This window comes from Pristis pectinata, chromosome 6 (assembly GCF_009764475.1).
Source record: "Pristis pectinata isolate sPriPec2 chromosome 6, sPriPec2.1.pri, whole genome shotgun sequence".
NCBI classification, from domain to species: domain Eukaryota; kingdom Metazoa; phylum Chordata; class Chondrichthyes; order Rhinopristiformes; family Pristidae; genus Pristis; species Pristis pectinata.
The window spans coordinates 17,659,376-17,682,405 of NC_067410.1; the positions used below are offsets into that span (position 1 = coordinate 17,659,376).

At 38.9% G+C, this 23,030-nt stretch overlaps 1 protein-coding gene across 1 annotated transcript; it reads left to right on the forward strand.

The window, feature by feature from the left end:
• The first annotated feature begins 17,561 nt into the window (after positions 1-17,561).
• Positions 17,562-22,615, forward strand: dusp7 (dual specificity phosphatase 7). Its single transcript, XM_052018834.1, has 3 exons — positions 17,562-18,306; positions 19,101-19,535; positions 20,719-22,615. The coding sequence occupies exons 1-3, from the start codon at positions 17,916-17,918 to the stop codon at positions 21,024-21,026; spliced, it is 1,134 nt and encodes a 377-aa protein (XP_051874794.1). The 5' UTR covers positions 17,562-17,915; the 3' UTR covers positions 21,027-22,615.
• The last annotated feature ends 415 nt before the right edge of the window (positions 22,616-23,030 follow it).

Genomic DNA, 23,030 nt, shown 5'->3' on the forward strand with positions numbered 1-23,030 from the left:
GACTTTCGTTGAATACTGTGATTCTATTTTTATTTTCAAAAATTGAACTAAAACAGCCATAAGCAGCATAAAGTGAAAAGTTATTTTAAATTATTTAGTCAGTGAATATTATTGACCCTAGTAATTACATTAAACAGAATGAATATAAAATATAACCTCCCCTTTAACTTTAGTGGAAAGGAAGCATGCATAATGTGTTGCCAGTGTACTACTGTCTATTTTGTACCCCTATCAGTTGAATTCCACTCCTCATCTCTTCCAACATGTCTTCCTTCGGCAGATCTGCTAGTGTAGATAAAAATCCATGAAGAAGACATTTTAAAAATCAAACTCTAGGCAATACTAAAGATTTTGTTCCATAACATGATCATGAGCCCATACCAGATATATCATGGTAGCTTTTTAAAGTAAGGATGGGGAGAGGAATGTTTGCATTTTGTTGTATGTTGTAGAATCACAGTATTCAATGATAATCGGTGATGTTTGGAGCCCTGAAAATTGTTGTCAATTTGATATAACAAACAAAAGGCAATTCTATGTGGCAACTTAATTGAGATTTTTTAACAATGGTGTTGCCAGCAAAAGTCAGAGATTACTTTTCCTGAACACTTTGCCAAATATCAAAATACCATACTCATAAGCAATTCATAAATCTATAATTAAATCACAAAAACAAAACATTCCACATAGCTGATCAGTATTTAATGTAGCATTTCAAAATATTGTTAAAGATAAACATTTCCTAAGTTAGAAAGCAAGATGCAGAGTACTTGAGTGTTCTGCAGAATTGCTGTGAAGGAGAGTAGGCAGCAAAGGCACCCATTATTGGTACTTTAGGAAGAAAACTGCAAAACAAAAAATTTTCTATTGTTTATGTCCTCTCCTATATGTTCTGGGGAAGAGGACCAGGAGGAAATGATTTCAATAATTGCCTAATGAATCATTTTTAATAAAATTAAAATTTGGATGTAAGCCTGACATGTGACAATTATAATGTTGTTCTCATCACTACCTGCTTCATTGCCAGAATTTCACATGTGAAAGATTGATATTTTTGATATGGTATTTCAAAGTGGTAAAACCAGAAGCTGTGTGAATTTTTAACCTGTGGGTTAATTACTTGGTCAGGTAAGTATACTGCTACTGTTAATGGTGCAAGTCTTGCAGAAAATATTACTTTGTTTATCTGATGCACTGCGTTTGGATCGCTTACATCCTTAGATAACTCAAACTCAGAGTTATAATACAATAAACTGAAAACTTTTTGGAAATGTATAACAGAATGGAATAAACCTTCTGCTGTTATGAACATACAGATCAGGAGAAACGGTAGACAATGTGGCTTGTCAATCCTGCGCCACTATTTAACAATAGAGTGGCCAAAATGACTGTAACCTTGATTCTGCATTCTTGTACACTGCAGTAACCATTCTCCCTTTGCTTATCACTATCTATTTAGTTCTGCCTTAAATATATTCAGAGACTCTGCTCCCACTGCCTTTTGGGGAAGAAAGTTTGAAAGACAAAATTCACCTCACCTTTGTCTTAAATAGGTGACCCTTTTATTTTTAAAAAGTGGCTCCTAGTTCTAGATTTTCCCATCGGGGAGGAGGTACAGGAGCCTGAAGACCCATACTCAATGACTTAGGAACAGCTTCTGTCCTTTTTTATTGCACTATTTATTTATTTTGTAATTTATAGTAATTTTTATGTCGTTGCACTGTACTGCTGTCACAAAACAACAAACTTCACGTCATATAAGTCAGTGATGATAAATCTGATTCTGAAGAAACGTCATCTCCACGTCCATCCTGTCAAGACCCTTCAGGAGCTTGCTTCTCTCTATTAAGTCCCCTCTTGTTCCCCTCAACTCAACCTGTCCAGTCTTTCACTATAAGACAACCCACCCATTCCAGGTATTAATGTAGACTCTTAATGCGTGTACATCCTTCTTTAAATAAGGTGACCCCAGTTTCACCAATATCCTATATTAATGAAGCATATTCTCCGTACTCTTTTATTCAGTTCCCTTAACTAAATTATGTTAGTTTTCCTAATTACTCACTGTACCTGCATATTAGCCATTTGCAAATCATGCACCAGGATACCCAGATCCCATGTGACGTCAGAGATCTGCAATCTCTCACCATTTGGATAATATGCTCCTATTTTATTCTGCCAAAGTGGGCAATTTCACATTTCTCCACATTGCACTCCATTTTCCAGATATTTGCTCATTCATCTATATCCTTTTGAAGCCTCCTTGTGTCCTCTTCACAACTTTCCTACCAAACTTGGTGTCATCGACAAATTCTGCAACAATACTTCAATGATATTATTGATACAAGTTGTAAAAAGTTGAAGTCACAGCTCTAACCCCTATGGCACACCACTTGTTAATATCTTTCCAACCAGATAGAAGACCTATTTATGCCTATTCCCTGTTTCCTGTGAGCCAATGTTACCCATTACATCATAAGCAACCTTGTGTCCATGCCAATATGTTGTCCACTATATCAGGAACATTTATTTTCTGCAATAAGCTTGATATAGCACCTTATCAAATACCTTTTGGAAATCGATGGAAAAATTAGTGGGAATTGATTTGTGAGTCAGCATAAATCTGATAGGCTGAATGGCCTCCTTCTATGTCATGGGGAAATATGGACGTATAATATCCATCAATTTCCCTTAATCCATAGCATACATTATTACTTCAAAGGACTCCAATGAGTTGGTCAAACATGAATTCCCTTTCTCAAAACCATGTTGACTTTGCCTGATTACTTTGAATGTTTCTAAGTTTCCAGGTCGAGTAACTTTACTAATAGTTTTTAATATTTTCCCTATGACAGACATTAAGCTAACAGACCTGTAGTTTTTTTTTCCCCCTTGTGTCTCTCTTTTTGAATAAACGTGTTACATTTGCTATTTTTCAATCTAATGGAGCCTTACTGAATCCAAGGAATCCTGGAGAATTAAAATCAATGCAATAACTATCTCAGTAGCCGTCTCTTTTAAGACTCTGGGATGAAGTCCATCAATACCCACAACTCCAACAATTGACTCAGTACCACTTCCCTGGTGATTGTAATTTCTTGAGTGCCTCCCTTGAAATTTCCATCTTCCAGCTATTTCTAGGATGTTATTTGTATTCTCTACAACGAAGATTGATGCAAAATATCTGCTTAATTCATTTGCCTTCTCCTTGTTTTCCATTATTAGTTCTCCAAACTCATTTCATATGAGACCAAACCTTACTTTCTTAACTTTTTTTTCAAATACCTGTGAGAACTCCTACTACCTGTTTTTATATCTCTGGCTAGCTTTACCCATACTTTACTATTTTCCTTCATTATTAATCTTTTTGTCAATCTTTGATTTTTTTTTTTGAAATTCTGTCCAATCTTCCAATCTGCCACGTCTTTGTGCAATTATATAAGCAATCATAAAAGCAAAGTTCTCTATAAGTTTCTCTTATTGTATTGATTTTTTGTCCTCTGATGATTCAGATACAAGAGCTGTTAGTTTCAAGTAACTGAAAGTTAACAGGGGTATAAAGCTGTAATTGTGCAGTGACACAAATGCTTTTATGCTCATGAGTGCAGCTGTGATGAAATCAGATGTTATTGTTCCTATTTTCATAAAGGAGATGAAAAAAGCCTCATTCAGCTCCTACAACTAAAATCATCTTGCATAACCCTTGGCACCATAACAAATAATCAAAGTGGTTTCCTGGAATACAAATTTTTGCATTCAATTTGTGTATTAACAGTCTGTGTAGAGCAAGTATAACTTCTGTAGCATTGAAATGCTTATGTGCATCATAAAGTGCATCTTTCATTTCATTTTACTCACTTTCTTTCCAAGGTCCCTACGTCTTTAGGAAGGTGCAAACTTTCAGTCTTGCATTTCCAAGACAGGACCCAACAGGAGTTTGAACATTTGGAACAAGTACAGCAGCTATTTCTTGAATTAGACAATTATTTTAATAGATACAAAGAGTAATTGATAAGAAATGTTACCACAGTCAAGTTTAGGAATTCAGACTTTTCACATGGAGGGATATTCCCTACAGTCCTTATGTTCAGCTCAATGTTTCAGCTTATATTCTGCAGCACCTGTAAGTTTGATTGTTCTTCTTTGTGCTGAGACAAGTTCAGTTTTATTTAACAAGCTTTATTTTCTGCTTGCATTGTCAACCTATTCATATCTCAAGGGAAGGCTATCAAAGATCAGGATGGAAGAAGGCATTGTTCTGTAGACTTAAGTCAAATCAGAAAAATCATGCACAATTGAATGTTCTGTACTTTTAGGCTTACCCTTATACAAGTACCAACGTGTTTTTTGGAATTTGCTTAAGTAGTAAATGACAGATCTATAAATGACAAAGATAATATTATGAGCCTTTACATGGCTGGGAGATAATGCAGCTGGAAGACTATTACCCGTGAAATTTTTGTTGTAGAACATTGTGCTCTTAAGTTGGTATTCTTTTATGGCTAGTTTTGATAAAAGTAAAAATACCAACATTAATAACATAAATACATATAAGTAAGTTTAGCAAGATATTTTCAGTTCAGTTTGACCCAATGTACTCTGAAAATGAATCTGATCCTGCCCTCATCGAGGTCTACATAGACATACTCACCAGCAGAGGTCATTGGATAGCGATCCAAGGAGAGAATCTTGGCTGAATTAACCACAAACAGTCCACCTACCCCTCCCACCCTAGGTTTTGTGTTAAGAATGATGTTACTTGAATAGCAAAGTCAGGAGATATATTCCAGATTAGTCAGTATCTAAAAGAAACAAGAATTCAACTAATCTGGATATCTTTCTTTTGATCTAGAATTTTTAGTGGAAATGCTTTTAAATTTGTCAACTCCAATTGATTATGATTGATCTACAAGTTCTTAAGATTAATTTAAGATATTTGATTATTTTCAGTTTTTAACTAAACCTTCAGATTTCACTGGTGCAGTCACTGACCTCTCAACTGCATTAATACAATCTGAGTGGAATAGAGTCAGCCTAATCCAACTATTCAGGGTGAACTTCTGAGTGGAAACATTTAGGGGTGGGAAATAGTGTCCTGCTACAAAATTTGAAATCCTTTAACAAATTAAAGGCTCTGATCATCAAATTTATCTTTTAAAGTGAAATTTATATTAATCAGACAGAAATATACAGTAGCAATTTGCTTCTGCAGAAACTGTTTTCAGAGGCAACAGATTGAAATGTTCTTAGCCTATAAGGCAGTCAGTGGAAGGAGACCTTGGGATAATAAAAGTAGTCAAATGGATGTGAATCTATTGGAAAGAAGTAGCTCGGGATGGTTAAGTTCTGGCACAATGATCCAGTGAATGGAGATGTCTTGCTGTAGCACTCAGGTAGGACAAGAAGTGCCAACAGTACTTGGAAGAATTCATTGTGGTATCTAAATCATCCAACCTGAAACAACCAAATTCCACTGCTGAAGTGTCATGGAGCATGGAAACAGGCTCTACGGCCCAACTCGTCAATGCCAACCACGATGTCTCTGAGCAGGTCAAGGTCACACTTGCTGAATGAACAGAAGTGTTCCATTCAGCTTCCTTTTGGTCTCCCTAGTGCAAAGGAGATTGCATTGTGAATTTTGAGTAGATGAAGATGAAGCAAATCATCTGTATTAGTTGGTGATCTCCATAAAAGGAAGAAAGGAAGTATCATCTGTGTTTGCAGAGAAAAGTGCTGTAGAACAGGCAGAGTACAGGGAATGATTAAGGAATGGTCCAGGATATCATGCGAGTGCATTTCTTCAGAATGCTGAAATAGCAAATGTGATTCTCAGGACTGAAGAAAGAGAAATCGGGGAAGGAAAAGAAAAAGTGAGCCTTGCACCATGTGAAGGTCGGAGCATGGAATTTAGAAGTGAGAAATAGGACCAGGATAGTTAATGTTCTGGAAAAAGTAGTGAGGAAGAGTATGTGAGTAGACTAAAATAAAGAATGTTGTTTGTAAACACTATACATAGCCAGACCCACATAGATTTCCATAGCAACACTTTTGACTTGGAGGAACTGAGTGGAATTAAATGATAAGTTGTTCAATGCGAGAACAAGTTCAGGCAGGTGGAGCAAGGTGGTGTTTGGGGACAGTTTGGGCCTCCATTCGAGGGAGCAACCAAGGGCCCTCAGGCAGTCCTGGTGGGGGATGCCCGAATAATCTATGATGTTTGCATGAGCTGCATGTTTAGTAACTAAGGGACACAGATTTAAGATAATTCCACAATGAATATTTCTTTACACAGTGAGTTATGATCAGGAATACACTTTCTGAACGGCGAGTGGAATCAGATTTGATATTTATTTTCAAAAGTGAATTTCATGAATATTTGCAAAGGAGAAAATTGTAGTACTATGAGGAAAGAATTAGGGAGGAGGAATAATTGAATAGTACTACCCAAGAGCCAGCACCAGAACAAAACAAATGCCCTCCTTTTTGGGGGTTAAAAAATTAATTAGCCCTGAAATGGAAATATATGAGGACCTTGTTCATGTTTTTAAACAAAAAGGCTCTGTGCAATGATGAGCAGTGCTAATGCAATGTTTTTCTCATTAGTGCATAATAACAGGGAGTCTTGCCCACCACTTCAAAATAAACCTGTGCTGATTTAAGTCAGTTTTCCATCTCTAAAAGGAACATAATCATTGCCCACTGATGTGAGCACCTTGGCACTAACTTTCCACTCTTGGTGGCTAGCAGCTGCAGATTCCAACAGCAGCAGGACCGAGTGAGAGACCCTTGTTTGCTCACAGAACACGTTGTATCAAGGAAAGAGTGGCTTGGAAATCGAAGATAATAACATAATTCTCTTTGCATAATTCCTTTTACCTCATGCCACAATGTTTTATTGTTAATAAAATTCAAATAATTTTAATGTGCCTCTCCTACACTTATTGTGCTTTTCTCAATTTTTCAGGCACCCAAGAAATGGCATCTCCAGATGCCCCAGTTGATGAGCTGCCAGTGGTGGATGGGGTGCCACTCAAGTGGCTCCTTATCTTGGATGAGTTCAAGTTCCTTGAGTGTTATTGGAGCTGCACTCATCCATCCTATTGTCATACTTATTGAATCATACCTTACAGACAGTGCCAGACTTCTCCATCATAACCCCTGGCTACATTCTGTCGCACTGGATGGACAGACTCACTAGAGGTCGCAGCATAATAGTATACAGGTGGAAAGGCATAGCCACCAGCATTCCTCGAAATTGAATCCAGACCCCATGAAGTCTCATAGTACAGTACACCCCCACATTACAGAGGAGCTGCATTTCTAGAAAACCGTCCATATCATTGATTTTCCATAATGCTAACCCTTGACAAAAATTGACTGTTCTTTCTTTCGCATCTTTTGTTTACTTTGTTATTTTTGTCACATATAAGTTCCGTAAGAGTGAATTTTTATTCTGTATCTCAAATTTTTTTGGTAGTGATTTGTGAATTCCATGAGGGCAAATTTCTGTTATCTAAAATCTCATAACGCAAGAGGAACGGTGTTTCAAATCAGACACAATCCTCCTCAATCTGCCTCATGAGTCTATTTTGGCACATCACTCTGCATGCCAGCACCTTGCAGCTACGCCCATTCCTTTCCCGTTTCCCATCTGTTCATTACAAGACTAAGAACCACCTACCATCTTCACTCAGTTGATGAAGCAGTCCTCCTCCATGTTGAACAACATTTGGAAGAAGCACCGAAAGTGGCAAAGGCACAAAATGTACTCTGGTTGGGAGACTGCAAGGTCCATCACTTTGGTAGTAGCAGCCCTAAAGGAATTGGCCAAATCATTAAAAAACCTAGCTGCCAAACTGGATCTGCAGCAAGTAATGAGGGAACCAATATGAAGGATAAACCTACCTGACTTCCTCCTCATCGATACACTGACTACAATGGCGTTGATAGAAGTGACCTCAGCAAAGTGCTCACTTCACACTGAATTAGCATGATTCTGTGGCACTATAATCACGCTAAAAGGGATAGAATCAAAATCAGGTTTATTATCACTGACATATGTCATAAAATTTATTGTTTTGCAGCAGCAGTACAGTGCAAGACATTAAAAATGACTAAGTTACAAAAATAAATAGTGCAAAATAGAAATAATGAGGTAGTGTTCGTGGGATTATGGACCGTTCAGAAATCTGATGGCAGAGGGGAAGAAGCTGTTCCTGAAATGTTGAGTGTGGGTCTTAAGGCTCCTGTACCACCACCTCGGTGGTAGGAGAAGAGGGCATGTTCTGGATGGTGAGAGTCCTTAATGATGGATGCAGCCTTCTTGAGGTGCCACCTCTTGAGGATGTCCTCGATAGTAGGAAGGGTTGTGTCTGTGATGGAGTTGGCTGAGTCTACAACCCTCTGTGGTCTCTTTCGATCCTTCACACTAAACCCTCCATACCAGGCAGTGATGCAACCAGTCAGAATGCTCTCCAACATACATCTGTAGACCTGCTGTGGATTCAGAACAGATCTGGCAGCTCAAAACTGGACGTGCATGAGGAGCTGTGGACCATACAGCAGCAGCAATAAACCACCACAACCTCATGGCCCAGCAGGCCCCTCACTGCACCATTCCTATCAAGTCGAGGAATCAAACCAAGTTCAGAGAGGAGCGCAGAAAGGTTGTCGGTTGGAGAGAAACTGTCGGAGTACTTCAGCAATTGCATTTTGGCAGTTCATTTTGTAGTTGGTGCAGCTGCAGCGAATGTGTATTGGTGGTGGAGGGAATGAATGTTTAGGGTCATCGTTGAGGTGCTCATCATACAGGTTGCATTGTTGTAAATGGTGTTGAGCTTCTTAAGAGTTGGAGCTGTACTCATCCAGGCAAGTGGAGAGAACATTTCGTCACTCTCCCAACTTGTACCTTGTAGATGGTGGAAAGGCTTTGAGTATCGAAAGATGAGTCACTGTTCACAGGATACCATCCTCTGATCTGCTCTAGTTATCACTATATTTATGTGGCTGCTTTGGTCAATGGTAACCACAGATGGTGATAGAACTGCTATTGAATTTCAAAAGTAGGAGTAGCCATTGTCCAGCACATCTGTGGCATTTATCAACCCATGGCCGAAGGTCTAGGTCTTACTGCATGCATGGGCTACTTCATTTGCTGAGGAGTTGTGAATGGAATTGACATTGTGAATATTTCTGGCCTTATGATGGAGAGAAGGTCATTGATGAAGCAGCAGAAGACAGTAGGCTGAGACACTGCCCTAAAGAACTCCGGAACTTAGAATAATGTGACCTCCAAGAACCACAACCATCTTTCTTTGTGTGAAGTATGACATAAACCATTGTTTTCAGTTTTACCAGGGCTTCTTCATGTCTCCTCTGGAATTCAACTCTCGGTCCATATTTGGACCAAGGTAGTGATGAAGTCTGGAGGTAAGTGGTCCTATCAAAACCCAAACTGAGCATCAGAGAGCATGTTATTGGTAAGTGCCACTTGATAGCATTGTCATTTGTGAACTTTGATGGGGACTCGTGAATTCAGGGGATAGTGTCTGTTCCCCAAGACCTATTTGTTTGTTTACTGCAGAAGTTTAAAAATGCCTCAGAGTGGATAAATCAAATGAGATTTGCAGGTGCAGAGTGTTCACCATGAGGACCTTTTGGAGGAGATCACACTGTTTGCATGTTCAGGGAACTTTTTTTTCTGGTGAACAGCTCCAAGTTCACATGAGGGAACTGTAATATCATATGCCATACTCTGAACCCTTGGGAAGCCCACAATTTGGACAAATCAGGGTGTGATAGGCCTTTTGTTGATGAACACTTTGCCATTTGTTCTCTTTTCGAGAAGGAGATGAACTCCCCAGAACCAAAAAAAATACTTAATAAATGTTGCTGTCCAGAGAGGTCTTTATTACTGGTTCATGAGATGCAGAAAATAAACAGCAGGTAAACAAGCAGTTAGGAAGGCAAGTGGTATGTTGGCCTTGATTAGAAAGTTGGAATATAAACATATTGTGATGAAGTTTCACCAAATTGAAACTGTTTTACTCCCTCCACAGATGCTGCCTGACTTGTTGAGTGTTTATAACAATTTTTGTTTTCATTACAAAGTAAGGAGGAGATTGAAAGGCTTTGGTGTGCCAATATTTAGGTTACTTTGAACAATTTTGATCTCCATAGCTAAGCAATAACGTGCTTGCCTTTGAATCGGTGTGACATAGATTCACGAGATTGATTCTGCTTTGAGGAGTTTCTATAAACAGAGATTGGCCTAAACTAGGAGTTTAGAAGAATGAGAAGTGACCTCATAGAGATGTGCAATATTCTTAGCGGGATTGACAAAGTAAATGCAGTTTCTTTCAGCTGGAGAGGGCAGAACTGCATGCATTCTTTTCAGAATAAGAAGTTGGGCATTTTGGACTGAGAAGGAGAAAATTTCTTTATGCAGAAGAATGTAAATCTTTACAGTTCTCTATCCCAAAGGATTATGAATGCTCTGTCACTGAGTGTGGTCAAGGATGAGCATGATGGAATTTTTGACAGGTTTTTAAGCATTAAGGGGATCAGAAGATAGGGAATGAGGCACCAGAGTGGCTTGAAGCATAGTATCAATATGATCTTATTGAACATCAGAGCAGGTTTGAGGAGTCCTGTAGCCTATTCTCTCTACGTCATACTCTCAAAATTCTCTTTGGTTCCTTATCTCAAAGTAAATAACCTAATTTTCCCACAATATATTCCACCTACCACCACCTTTGATTTCACTTAGTTTATCTATATCCCCTCGCAGACCCTTTGCATCCTGCAAACAATTCAGTTTTCCACTGAACTTTTCATCTTAAGAATAAATAGCTGAGCGACCATCATTGCTTCTTCTTCGTAGTTTGACCATCTGGTCAAGGATGACTTGCTTCCATTCCAGTTCTGTTGGTTCTGAGAAGGCTGCTGAGGCCAATGTGGGATATCCAGAGTCTGTTGCAGGTGGACCAGGTGGGTGTGTTGTATGGGAGTTAGTGCATTTCTGCTGCCATTTTTGATAGGTTCGTATGTGCTTCTGACAAAGACATTTAAGATTCTTAGTGCCATCCCAAGATGTGCTTCTCCATTTTGAGATGCCATGGGTCAGAGAGGCACATAAGTCAGTGAGGGTTTTCATTTGTGCAAGGAGGCTTTGAGAATATCCTGAAATGTTTCTTCTGTCCTTCTGATAACCTCTTGCCATGAGATGCATTCAGAGTAGAGTGCCTGTTTTGGGAGACACTAGAGACTGCAGATGCTGGAATCTGGAGCACAAACAATCTGCTGGAGGAACTCAGTGGGTCCAGCAGCATCTGTGGGAGGTAAGAATTTGTCGACATTTCAGCTTGAAACCCCACAGTCCTGATTTTGAGGTAGGTTGGAGTGATGACACAGCTTTGCTTGACCCTGGCCTGCTCTGGGTTTAGGTCTGTGGTTAAACCCATTGCATGTCATTTACATTGCATAAGGAGAATGGAGACAAATTTCTTTGGCTGCCAAACTTGTGAAGGATTCTCTAAAGTCTCTCAGTTGACAGAGTCAAAGACTTTTGTGAGGTCAAGGAAGGCCATATTTAGTCGTTGATACTGCCCTTTTCTCTCTGGGAACCGTTGAGCCATGAAGTTCATGTCTATTGTGCTGCATGATGGATAAAATCCACACGGTGAATCAAAGAGAAGCTCTTAAGCTAGTGGGAGGAGGTGGATTGGGATGACTTGCAGTGACTTTCCCTGTGGCAAGCAGCAGGGGGAGACACTTTGATATACCATAATAGGATTTTTATCTCCTTTTCTAATGATGGTCACAATTAAGGCATTTGAGAAAACCCCTAACATGCTCTCCTCTTCCTGGATTTTGTGAATGAAGCTGTGAATTTGTGTCTGAAGTTCCATTCTGCTAGATTTAGAACTTGAAAAGACCCATTGTTTTCTGCTGATTTTCTGTCTTCTAACTAGTCCTCTAACATGGCCAACATATATCCACAATCCTCTGAAGCCTTATTTTATGCAACAAACTTTGTATGGCATCTTTTGAGTTGCTCAGGTGTACTAGATTCACTAGAAACCCTTATCTACTCTGCACATTACATAAGCAGAAAAAAATGTAATAGATTTGTCAAAACCATTTTGACATTGTCTAATTCTGATTTCTAAGCACCCTATGCTTAATAATGAATTTGAGTATCTTCCTAACACCTGATGTCAGACTAACTGATTTATCTTCTCTATTTTCTCTAATTTTCCTTTCCTGAATCCTTCTGTCGCACTTGCTACTTCCCAATACTCTGGGACATTTCCAGAACCCAGGGAATTTTAGACTATTACAATTGCATCTCTTTCGCTCTCTCTGAAGCCATCTCTTTTAGAAATATGTAATGCAGGCAATTGGATCTAATGAATTTTCCAGCTATTACACCCCTTAATTTCTTAACAGCCTCTCATTTTACTAATACTAATTTATTTAAACATCACTCTCATTAGACCTTCGGTTTTGTACTATTTCTAGTTGTTTACTGGGATTTCCACATGAGGATAAATCCTAAATATCTGTTTAATCACACTATTATTTTCTATCACCTTCTGCCTCTAATGGGCCATGTTTAGTTTTGCTATTTTTTAATGCACACTTGTACAAGCTCTTATGAACTTTTATTATATTACTTGTTCTCATTGTTTATCTCCGTTGCTTTAACATTTTTGTTTATTGCTGGTTCTTAAAACTATCTCTTAATCCTCAGGGTCTATCACTCCCTTACCAACATTATAGACCTATACTTTTAATCTTTTACCATCTCCCATTTACTGTCTCCCATATTCCATGGGAGACGTAGCCATAGATTACGTCTCCATGGAATATCTCTTTCTCAGTGCATTGAAAATTTATTAACAATTATGAAATATTTCTTTAAATCCTTGCCTTGTTTATCTACTGATTTTTTTTTGTTTAATTTTTTAACGCTACCCTCACCAACCTTCCCTTCATGCCTAAGAAATTGGCTCTATGTATATCGAAGACTCTCAGTCTGCCCTAATCGCGAATGTAGCAGTCAGTCATTATATGTATTCTTGTCACTAGTGTAATTCCTAGAAGAAGCACAACTTGCCTGAATTCATTCTTAATATACTTCCATAAAAGTATAGTGGAAACACCAGGCATTTATGAGGTATGCGTTCTCATTGACTTTATGACTGTACTATGTTAGTGAACATTCAAACATTATTTTTGGCAAGATTTGGACGAGTCTTGAAACAGTATAAGCTATGAGTTGGCCCATAGAGGGAATTGTCTGAAAGGAAGATTGTTGTCATGGGAAGAGTGATATAGACATGGCTGCTAATGGGTGGTCAAATGTGTCAGTCAAGAGAAAGTTTCTTGAATCGGGTTGATTTTGGCAGCAGGTCTTCCACAGTTCATAGTTACCTGACAGACTTCATCCAGTCCCTTAATGCCCAGGATATCTTGCTCTTGCGAGGCTTACTTAAATGGTTTGATGCCATCATGAGTGTTGAAATGTCCTCTGGACTACATAGCAATATGCTACTTTGCGGCCTTCCATGCTTCGAAGGTAGCTGAACCACATCTTCAATATATCAACTGCAATCCAAAAAGATTGATGGGAATATGCGTCTTGATGGATGATTGCTTAGCTGTGATTTCCAGTGTGCCCTTTTGTGGGGTAAAATTATGCCTTGTGATAGTTTCCTTGCAATGAAGGTTTCCTGGCAACTGAGAAAAGCAAGCAGTCACATGCATGATGTGCTGTTGCTTGTCATAAATGGGCTGGAACAATAATTTCTTGTTGACATAACGTAATGGAATTAAACAATGGAGCATGGTGGAGCATGCAATCCTCCCCACCCCTGGATTTTGAATACAACCATGGGAAAAAAAAATGCAAACAAGAAGCAAATTGTGTAGAGCCACAGCAAGAAAACTTAATTGTTTTTTGATTAAACCAAAATTTATGAAAAAGTACTGAATTATTATTGCTTATATCATCAATATGAGAAACCTGTTGCCGCATTTATATTTTCCAGATACGTATCCAAATAATGTCCTCCACCTTTGCTTTGGAGGCACTTTAAAGGCTATTACCTTCCACTTATTGTATATCATTTCATTTTACCTCCTTTACATATGTTAAAGCAACACTCAACCCTTTATGATCATCCTATAATTCCTTTTAAAGTTGCATTAAATCAGGTGTCTAAGGTTATTTGCATTTGAGTGATTAAGTTTAAATCATGTTGTATTTTGTCGAGAAGAATTTTCACTTAAGTTGTATCTCATCGGTCCATTGGCTGGATTGGAGTTGAACCCCATTGTAATTGATTTTTAATTAGGAGAAGAAGATAATTTTCAGCCATTAAAATATATTTGAGCGGATTAACAATGTGCCTTATTCTCTTTATCAGTGCATTAACTGGAACCTCACAACATGATGGAGATTAGCATCAATGTTCTGCAGCATATTGGTTTCGTGCAGCATGGTGACTTAATTAACGTTTGCAAAATGTTACCTGCAGTATACCGAGGAGCTAATTGTAAGGTTTATCTCTACAGAAGTAATTGAATTTATTTATTTATTTCTAAATCTGATATTTTAGGCCCTTTTGAGGCAGTACCAACCTGAAGAAGTTGCGTGGCAGTACTATGCATCTGCAGAGTTTGATCTTCTTCAGTGCTGTATTGAAGTGAAGTCTCGTCTGAATGCCAAATATACCAATTCTTCCCTTTAGGGCAAAAGAGGGCTTTAATTTGTCTGTCTGTACAGGGAGGCTGCTCCGTGTATTAGATGAAGTTGGTGGGTGGGGAAATGTTGTATGAACTTGGACTGTAAGGGCTGCCACATGGAGATTCATGCAATTTTTCTAAATGTTAAGACCTTAGATTATGTGAAGAAATGGCTTTAAAGATCACTATGATCAAAAGCATTTTCATTGTAGCTTTGATTTAATGTTGGGGAGAGTTGGATTGCCATTATGGGTGGATTTAATTACATATCAACAGTGCTGAACTTGAACTACTTTTTTACTTATACTCTGTGTCTTAAATATAGTCTCTGAGTTGAGGCTTTACAAACTATAAACCACATCCTCACGAAGTGTATTGCTGATCATTGAACACTATTTATTTAAATAGAATTCTAATTTAAAAGCTTGGCTCTGCATATATTGTCAGATAACTAATTTTCCACGAATTGTGACTTTTAGAGATTTATATTAGGTAATAGTTTTCTTACATTAAGCTGCAGTATATAATGAATTTGCATTTGCAGTTTTGACATCTGGCTGTTGCAGCTAATTATATCAAAAACATCACAATGTTTAGAATATTTTCAATGATTTGTGATGTTTAAAATATTTATAATTAAGATGACTTTTGAAACAATATTTTCCAACTATGTATCAAAGAAATTGGCAATGCAGAGGAAAAAACATTATGGTCTAGCAACAGAAACCATTTTGATCAATTCCACTTCCAAGTTCTTTGTCTGTAGCCTTGTAATTACAAATTTTCATGTGCTCTTTTTCAAATATGCCATGTGTTTCTGTCCCAATCATTCTTTTAAGCAGTAAATTCCAGACTCTTTCTAATCTTAGAGTGAAAATTAATTTCCTCAACTTCCCTCTAATTTTGCATTAGCTAATTTAAATCAGTATCCCTTAGTTCTTGACTTTCCTGATAAAAGAAGATACTTCCTTCCTGTTCAGTCTGTCTGGTTCTCTCATAATTTTATATGTCTCAATTAAATCTCCTCTCATTTTCCTTTGTTTCAAAGAAAATAACTCCAGCCCAGCCAACCTACACTTGTAAGTAAAAATTTAATGGCCACATCCACCTAAATTTCTTCTGTACTCAATAATGTTATGTCCATAATGTGGAGGGATAACCAGAACTGCATATTGTAGTGAAACTGTGGGCTAATTAGTGTTCAATAAAATTGTAGTGTGATCTCCTTGTTCTTGTGTTCCATACCTCAGACAATTAAAGGCAAGCATCTTGTATTCCTTCTTAACCACCTTATCTACTAGTCTTGCTATCTTGGGGACCTGTGGACACACTTCATAGCATCTTACCATTTATTGTATGTTCCCTTGCCTTATCTGCCTTTCCCAAAATGCATGATCTCACACTTCTCTGGACTGATTTCTGTTTGGCACTTTTGTGCCTATCTATCCAGTTCATTCATCTCCTCCTGTAACTTTCTACTTTATCATTGTTCTGTTTGGTATAGGTGGAGTACATTCCAAATGTCAGGTCAAATTATTGGGTTGCAATAAAGGATCTGTCATGGATCAGATGCTATGCAGGCTCTCTGAAATGGTCAGCTAAGCTTTGTTTTTTTAATGATAAAATACATAAGGCAATCTAAAGAGATATTAAACCAAGCTAAACTCCCAGGTGGGTTTAAAAAAACTCGACTATATTTCAAAGAAGAGCAAACGATTTCCTCCTAGTCGCATGGTAATATTTATCTTGATATTACATTACTAATAAAATATTATCTGGCCGTTATCACGTTGCTGTATGTGTGAACTTAAATTGGCTGCCACGTTTCTTACATTACTTCAAAGTGCTACATTGGCTGTAAAGGTGCTATAAAATACAAACATTTATATTGCACCAAAATATTGATCTTAACCAACAAATCCCAATTAATGTATAAAAAGCCTTTGTACACGCTGTAAAGCAACTTAGTATGTTTTATGTAAACCTCGAGCATAACCTATGTTTTTAATGAGGATTGAGAAGTCCATAGCAATTATAAATTGCTCATACCGTTTAAAAGAATGAAACAAGAATGTTGCACTTAAATAACCCGATTAAAGGCAAATTGCTAATCCTGTTATGGATCGTGTTTCAGATTGTTTTACAGGAAATCGCATTATACTCATCCGTTGCAGGAAACGGTTTTGAAACTCCCTGGAGACGGGTCGAAACAAGTATGCTGACACCAGTTCCTTGAGCGGGATCATTTTTAGAAACTATTTTGTTTTGCACATCTGCCCTTCGGCTGCGGACATTGTTGTGCGCCTGCATTAAACTCCGCCAACCAATTCATTCTTTTTCCTTACTTGAATGAAATGTCAGAGGAACCCCTGGGCACTTTTCTTAAAGTTACTGAGAGATTAGGTTAATTAATTGTTTTATTGTCAAGATTTGTTACTGTATATCACAAACGTGATTAACGTCTCCTTCCTGTACTTTCATTAATAAGATTGCACGGGCGAGTTACTCATTGACTCGCACCAACCCCGCGCTTTCTGAACCCAAACAAGGAGATATGGCAGGGCCGCTGCCATGGAAACGTGACGTTAGCGACCTCTCATTCGTCCGCAACTTTTGCTACACACTTCTAAATCAATGTAACAATGGGAAGGCGGCGGCACCCGTTTCCTTGGCCGCTGATTGGCTTAGTGAGCCAGGGAGGTATCGCCGATTGGCGGAGATGCAGGCCAGGAACATGAGGTCGCTTGTGGCGGAGGGAACTGTCAATCAGGTTGCGTCACAGGGCTTCGCTGCCTTAACTCGGTGTGTTGAGCGTTTGGGAGGGAGGAGGAAATTAACACATCGGGGGAATCGGTGGCGCTGACCTCAGTGCTTCAGTACCAGCGCTGTACACACGGGAGATGGTGAATGAAGACCAGCAAGATAGGACACATAGTTTCAATTGGGGGTCCCTGCTGCTAATCATCTCTCCGTACCTTTTTACAGTGGAATTGGTTCTGCATTTTCATTACGACAGTCTTTGGAGCAAGATTTTTTAGCTCCTCTTGTAAGGAACACGCGAGACGATTGCGTTGGACTTGTGCCTTTTTTCTCGCTGTCGGGGCAACGCTGCAGTTCAGAGGACGAAATCAGCCCCGTCGGCGATTCCTTAAAAGGTTTTCCTCATGAAAAATCAGCTTTTTTGTACTACCTCGGCCATGGCGATGAACAAGAGTGTCGACTGGCTCCAAGAGCAACTGGAATCCGGGGATGCCAGCCTGCTGCTGCTTGACTGCCGATCCCACGAGCTGTACGAGTCCTCGCACATCGACTCGGCCATCAATGTGGTCATCCCGGGGCTGATGCTCAGGAGGCTGAAGAAGGGCAACCTGCCCATCAAGTCGCTGATCCCCAACAACGAAGACAAGGAGAAATTCGTGAAGCGGTGCAAGACCGACACGGTCATCCTCTACGACGAGTGCACGATCGATTGGCACGAAAATGGAACGAGTTCTGTCCTGGGGTTGTTGCTACAGAAACTGAGAGACGATGGCTGTAAGGCTTATTACCTGGAGGGTAAGGCTGCAAACTTTTCCTTTAGATTTGTGACAAAAAGTAATTTTGTTTTATTTGCTGGTGGAAGATTTGTTGGGTCGAACTTTCTGAAGGTATTTTTGTTTTGGTGGGGGGGGGGAGATGTGCGCAGTTCTGATTTGCAGCAAAATCTATCCCAGATTTTTTAATATATAAATTAAATCTATCTTCCCCCTCCCCCCCCCCGGACCAGTTTGTGCTGTTGTTTAACATTTGAGCCACATCCCTTCTGTAGAGCGGCCCGGTTAACTTTCCTCAGGAACTGAGTTGAAAAGTCAATCCTATTCCATGCGGGCTTTTATTTATTTATTTATTGGTTTGGGAGGCGCAATTTTGGGCAATGGAACTCTTTCCCCCCCCCACACACCCCCCCCCCCCCCAATTTAAAACAAATGTACTTGCGCCTTCAGGACACTTTCTTTTTGAAAGTAGTTTTACGCCTCGGGAACCTTGAAGGGTTGTGGAAGTGAACTGTTCCAAGGAGGGAGGGAAGCGAAACAAATCTTTCCACCAAAATGGCTCCGCCATGTTGTCTTGCTTGAGTAAAATCCCAGTTTTCATGAATGGAGAAATATTATTGGGGGAGGGAGGGGGGAGTTAGTGGGGCACTAAATGACATTTGGGTTTGGGTTGTTGGCTTTGTAACTTTTCTTTTGGTTTGGTTGTGTTGAATGGGCTGGTGCCCTGGAGTGTCAGATCTGCACTCGTCCTGTTTACAACTTGTATATTCTCTCTCTCTCTCTCTCTCTCTCTCTCCTCCCTCCTCGCTGGTACAGGGGGCTTCAACAAGTTTCAAACCGAATACCTCGAGCACTGCGAGACCAACTTGGACTGTTCTTGCCCCAGCAACTCTCCCCCCGTGTCCGTGCTGGGACTGGGCGGGCTGCGAATAAGTTCCGACTGCTCGGACGGGGAATCCGACGCCGATCGAGAGCCCAACAGTGCGACCGAGTCCGAGGGGAGTCCTCTGCCCAATAATCAGCCCGCCTTCCCCGTCCAGATCTTGCCATACTTGTACCTCGGCTGTGCCAAAGATTCAACCAACCTGGATGTCCTGGGAAAGTATGGCATTAAGTATATCCTGAATGTAACCCCTAATCTTCCCAACATGTTTGAGAACGACGGGCAATTTAAGTACAAGCAGATTCCAATTTCAGACCACTGGAGTCAGAACCTTTCTCAATTTTTCCCTGAAGCTATTTCCTTCATAGGTAAGCGTATTCTTCCTTTTGTTATAAAGTTTTCCATTTGTAGGAAATGTTTAGAGTTGAATGAGGTTGATTCAATCCGTTATCAACTACTTTAACACAGAAGTTAATTTGATTGCTCTGGCATGTGTATATTTGTTTATATATTGCTCTTATGCTTGCCATCTAATGGATGCGTTTTACTGTAGTATGTCATCCTGAAAGTGCCAAATGTACTGAAGTGCATAATAGAATTCTGGCTTTGAAAATTACTGGAGGCAACAGAAATACTAATTTTTGAATATTGTCCAGTAGTAGCCATGTTATTTTATTGTGAACTTATTTCATGTCTGTTTATAATTATATTACTATTAAAAGTTTAATTGTCTTGAGAAATCTGAATAAATTAAGCAAGGATTTTTTTGCCCTAAGGGTACAATATTTTTACATTAGACAGTAATATTGGTAATAAGGTAATGAGTTCCTTCTTGAACCAAAAATAGCCCACTTAAAGTAGACAACACATTTTCATTTATCCCACCTTTGCTTCTACTCCTTAGTCAAGCTGCTACCTGTCTCTCTTTCCATAATTTTAGTTATAGAATTGCATGGAAGGATACTTTTTATTTGTTGTACCCCCCAATGCAACTTTGCGTGGTTAGAAGTGTGCACCTTCCTTTTCATTTCTATTTAGATGATGAATGATAAAATCCAGACATTTCTTGCATTTTAAAATTTAGATAATTAATCTAAATGGCTGGCTTTGCAGTCACTTGCAGTAAGACTGGGTGAATAAAAAGTACAATTCCTGCAGTACCTCGTGTATGTTCATAATTGAGGCATTTAGTTTATAGAATTATTTAATTACATTATCAGACCTTGAAAGATTTAAGATGGTATTTCTCTGCTTGTATTTTAATACCCCTACAGCTTGCGTACTTGGGCTGCATTCACTTTTATAGTGGTGGGGAGATACAGCTTTGTGTAGTCTTTTATTGAGACTAATACAGAAAATAGTTTAAAGTTGCTTCTGGGGCTTCCCAAGTATCGATCAACTATTAGCAAATTACAGTTGTCAATATTTAAAATTTTGGAAATATTTAGAACCTCTTGAGCTAGTTTATTGTTAACGTTGCTTAAATAATGTGGAACAGTTTTGTAAATGGGATACAAGATTTAATAAATATTTTTATTTATTTTGGGACAGATGAAGCTCGATCCAAGAAGTGTGGCATACTGGTTCACTGCTTAGCTGGGATTAGCAGGTCAGTCACTGTGACTGTTGCATATCTCATGCAGAAATTGAACCTTTCACTGAATGATGCTTATGATTTTGTGAAAAGGAAAAAGTCCAACATCTCTCCGAACTTCAACTTCATGGGGCAGCTTTTAGACTTCGAAAGGACTCTGGGACTTACCAGTCCCTGTGACAACAGGGCTCCTAAAGAACAGCTGTATTTCACCACTCCTACCAATCACAATGTTTTCCAGTTGGAATCTCTTGAGTCAACATGAAGAAAGGAACATGTGCAAATCTTTATCCTAACCATTTGAAAAGCTTGCTATCAGGTGATCTTGGGGGAAAAACTGGTCTGACCAGGTTGATGAATCTGATCACTGCTTGGAGAACGTGCTTGCTATCTCGTATCACCCTGATAATAGTAATCGGGAAATAAACTGAGGTTCACTGAAGAGTGGGTTTTCAGTTTTGAAAGGTATTAAAGTTTATGGGAAGAATAGTTTTCAGAGTGCAGTTACATTCTGTGACATCTGATGTTGTCAAGCACGCAGACAGGCAATGAACCCACTACAAACCTGTTGGCTAAATGTGATGAAAAGACTTGGGCACTTGGACATCTGCAGGAAGGTGCCATCCCAGTACCCTCCTTGTTTTGCATTTTGAGGTAGCTTTACTCTACAAAATGTAGGGTTGCTGCATTTTTCCCTCTAATAACCAGACTGTTGTACAAACAGTTATTGTTCAATCACATTTTTGATTGTTTTCTATGTTATTTGTTGACCTAATGCAGTTTGCACAGTTGTGAAGCCTTTGAGTCATGGCACTTCACTGGTACTCCACAGAGATAATGGACACTTCATTGTAGTAGGCATCTGGCAAATGTGAATGGGACAGACCTGGATGTTACCTGGACTGTACTTTGAGTTCTGTAGGAAAGTTAGCATTGCAAGAATACAATTTAATTTGTTTTCTCTAAATGCTTAAGCTGAAGAAGATGGACTTTTTGAAGTCCTAAGCCAATTTCTTTACAGCATGCTTGAGGTTGCCCTGGCTGTGCGCAGTCACAGGCAATGATTAATGTTAAACAGCTGGGTTAAATCGGATCCAGGTCAGTCTGTCAGTGGGAAGTAATTGTAGATGCCAGCACTTATCTTGCATACTACATACTGAACTCTTTTTAACTGTTGCTGCTACTCTGAGGTTCCAGACAAAGTTGAAATAGAGCTGTAAAGAAACGAAGGTTACTGTAGTGTTACGCCTGGGTGGAAAATTGTCTAAGACTTCAGCTTTGGCTGACCTTGTAACCTATTTCAGCATTTTTTTTTTGTTTTGTAGTATGTTCTCTTTTAAATGTATTGAAAATCCACTGAAATGCTTGGTATTAGAAATGACTTAAGAAACAAAATTTGTATTGATGACCGAAGCTTTTGGGGTCCAAATTTCTGCGATTTCTTTTTGTGTATTCTGTTTTCTTTTTTTAAAATATTGTCCAATTTTCATAGCCTTTTATGTGGAGGAATGTCAATGTGACCGTGTAAGATACAAAGAGGGTTTAACAGTTACAAGAACACAGGCATTATTTGGGGGAGGGAGAAAATCGGTTCATTACTAAATGGATCATCTTGCATTTTACCTCACTGAGGACTTTTCAGGGATTATGAAAATGCATCGGTTATCGTGTTACAGCTGAGTGGATTTGTAAAGCTTTTGTGCTGTACATGGTTGAGATGCATACATGTTTCAATATGAGCTTGGTAGAGGGTAGTTTTTGCTTTCTGATTATGAAGGAAAAACTCTATATTGTATAGTATTCTGAACCAATACAACACATGTTTATACTGCAAATAAATATTGAATTATTTTTTCTTTAGATACTGTGTCACCATTTCTGCGTCCACTTCATTTTTTAATGTTGTGATGAGAGCAACATTGGTACAGCTATTGTCTCTGTTTGGTTGCCTTACAGCAGGAAGAATCAACCACATACTAAGGGAGTGGGGATACATTTTTGACCAGACCACATCAGAGGTGTGACATTTCCTTCCCTGAGGGCCATTAGCAAACTAGTGGGTTGCAGTCAATTGGAATTCAGTTCCACAATTTATGGCTGGTTTCCTAACTTGGAACCACTGGGCTAACGTCCTTTGCTTTAACAACCTTTTTCTTTGAGGGTATTTTGTTCTGCCCTTTCTTGTTCACTAGTTTAATGCTTTTTACTATTTTCTTTCATCTTTTCCTTTTTCTCTGGCTACTGCATTGTTTAACAGTATTTGGTATTG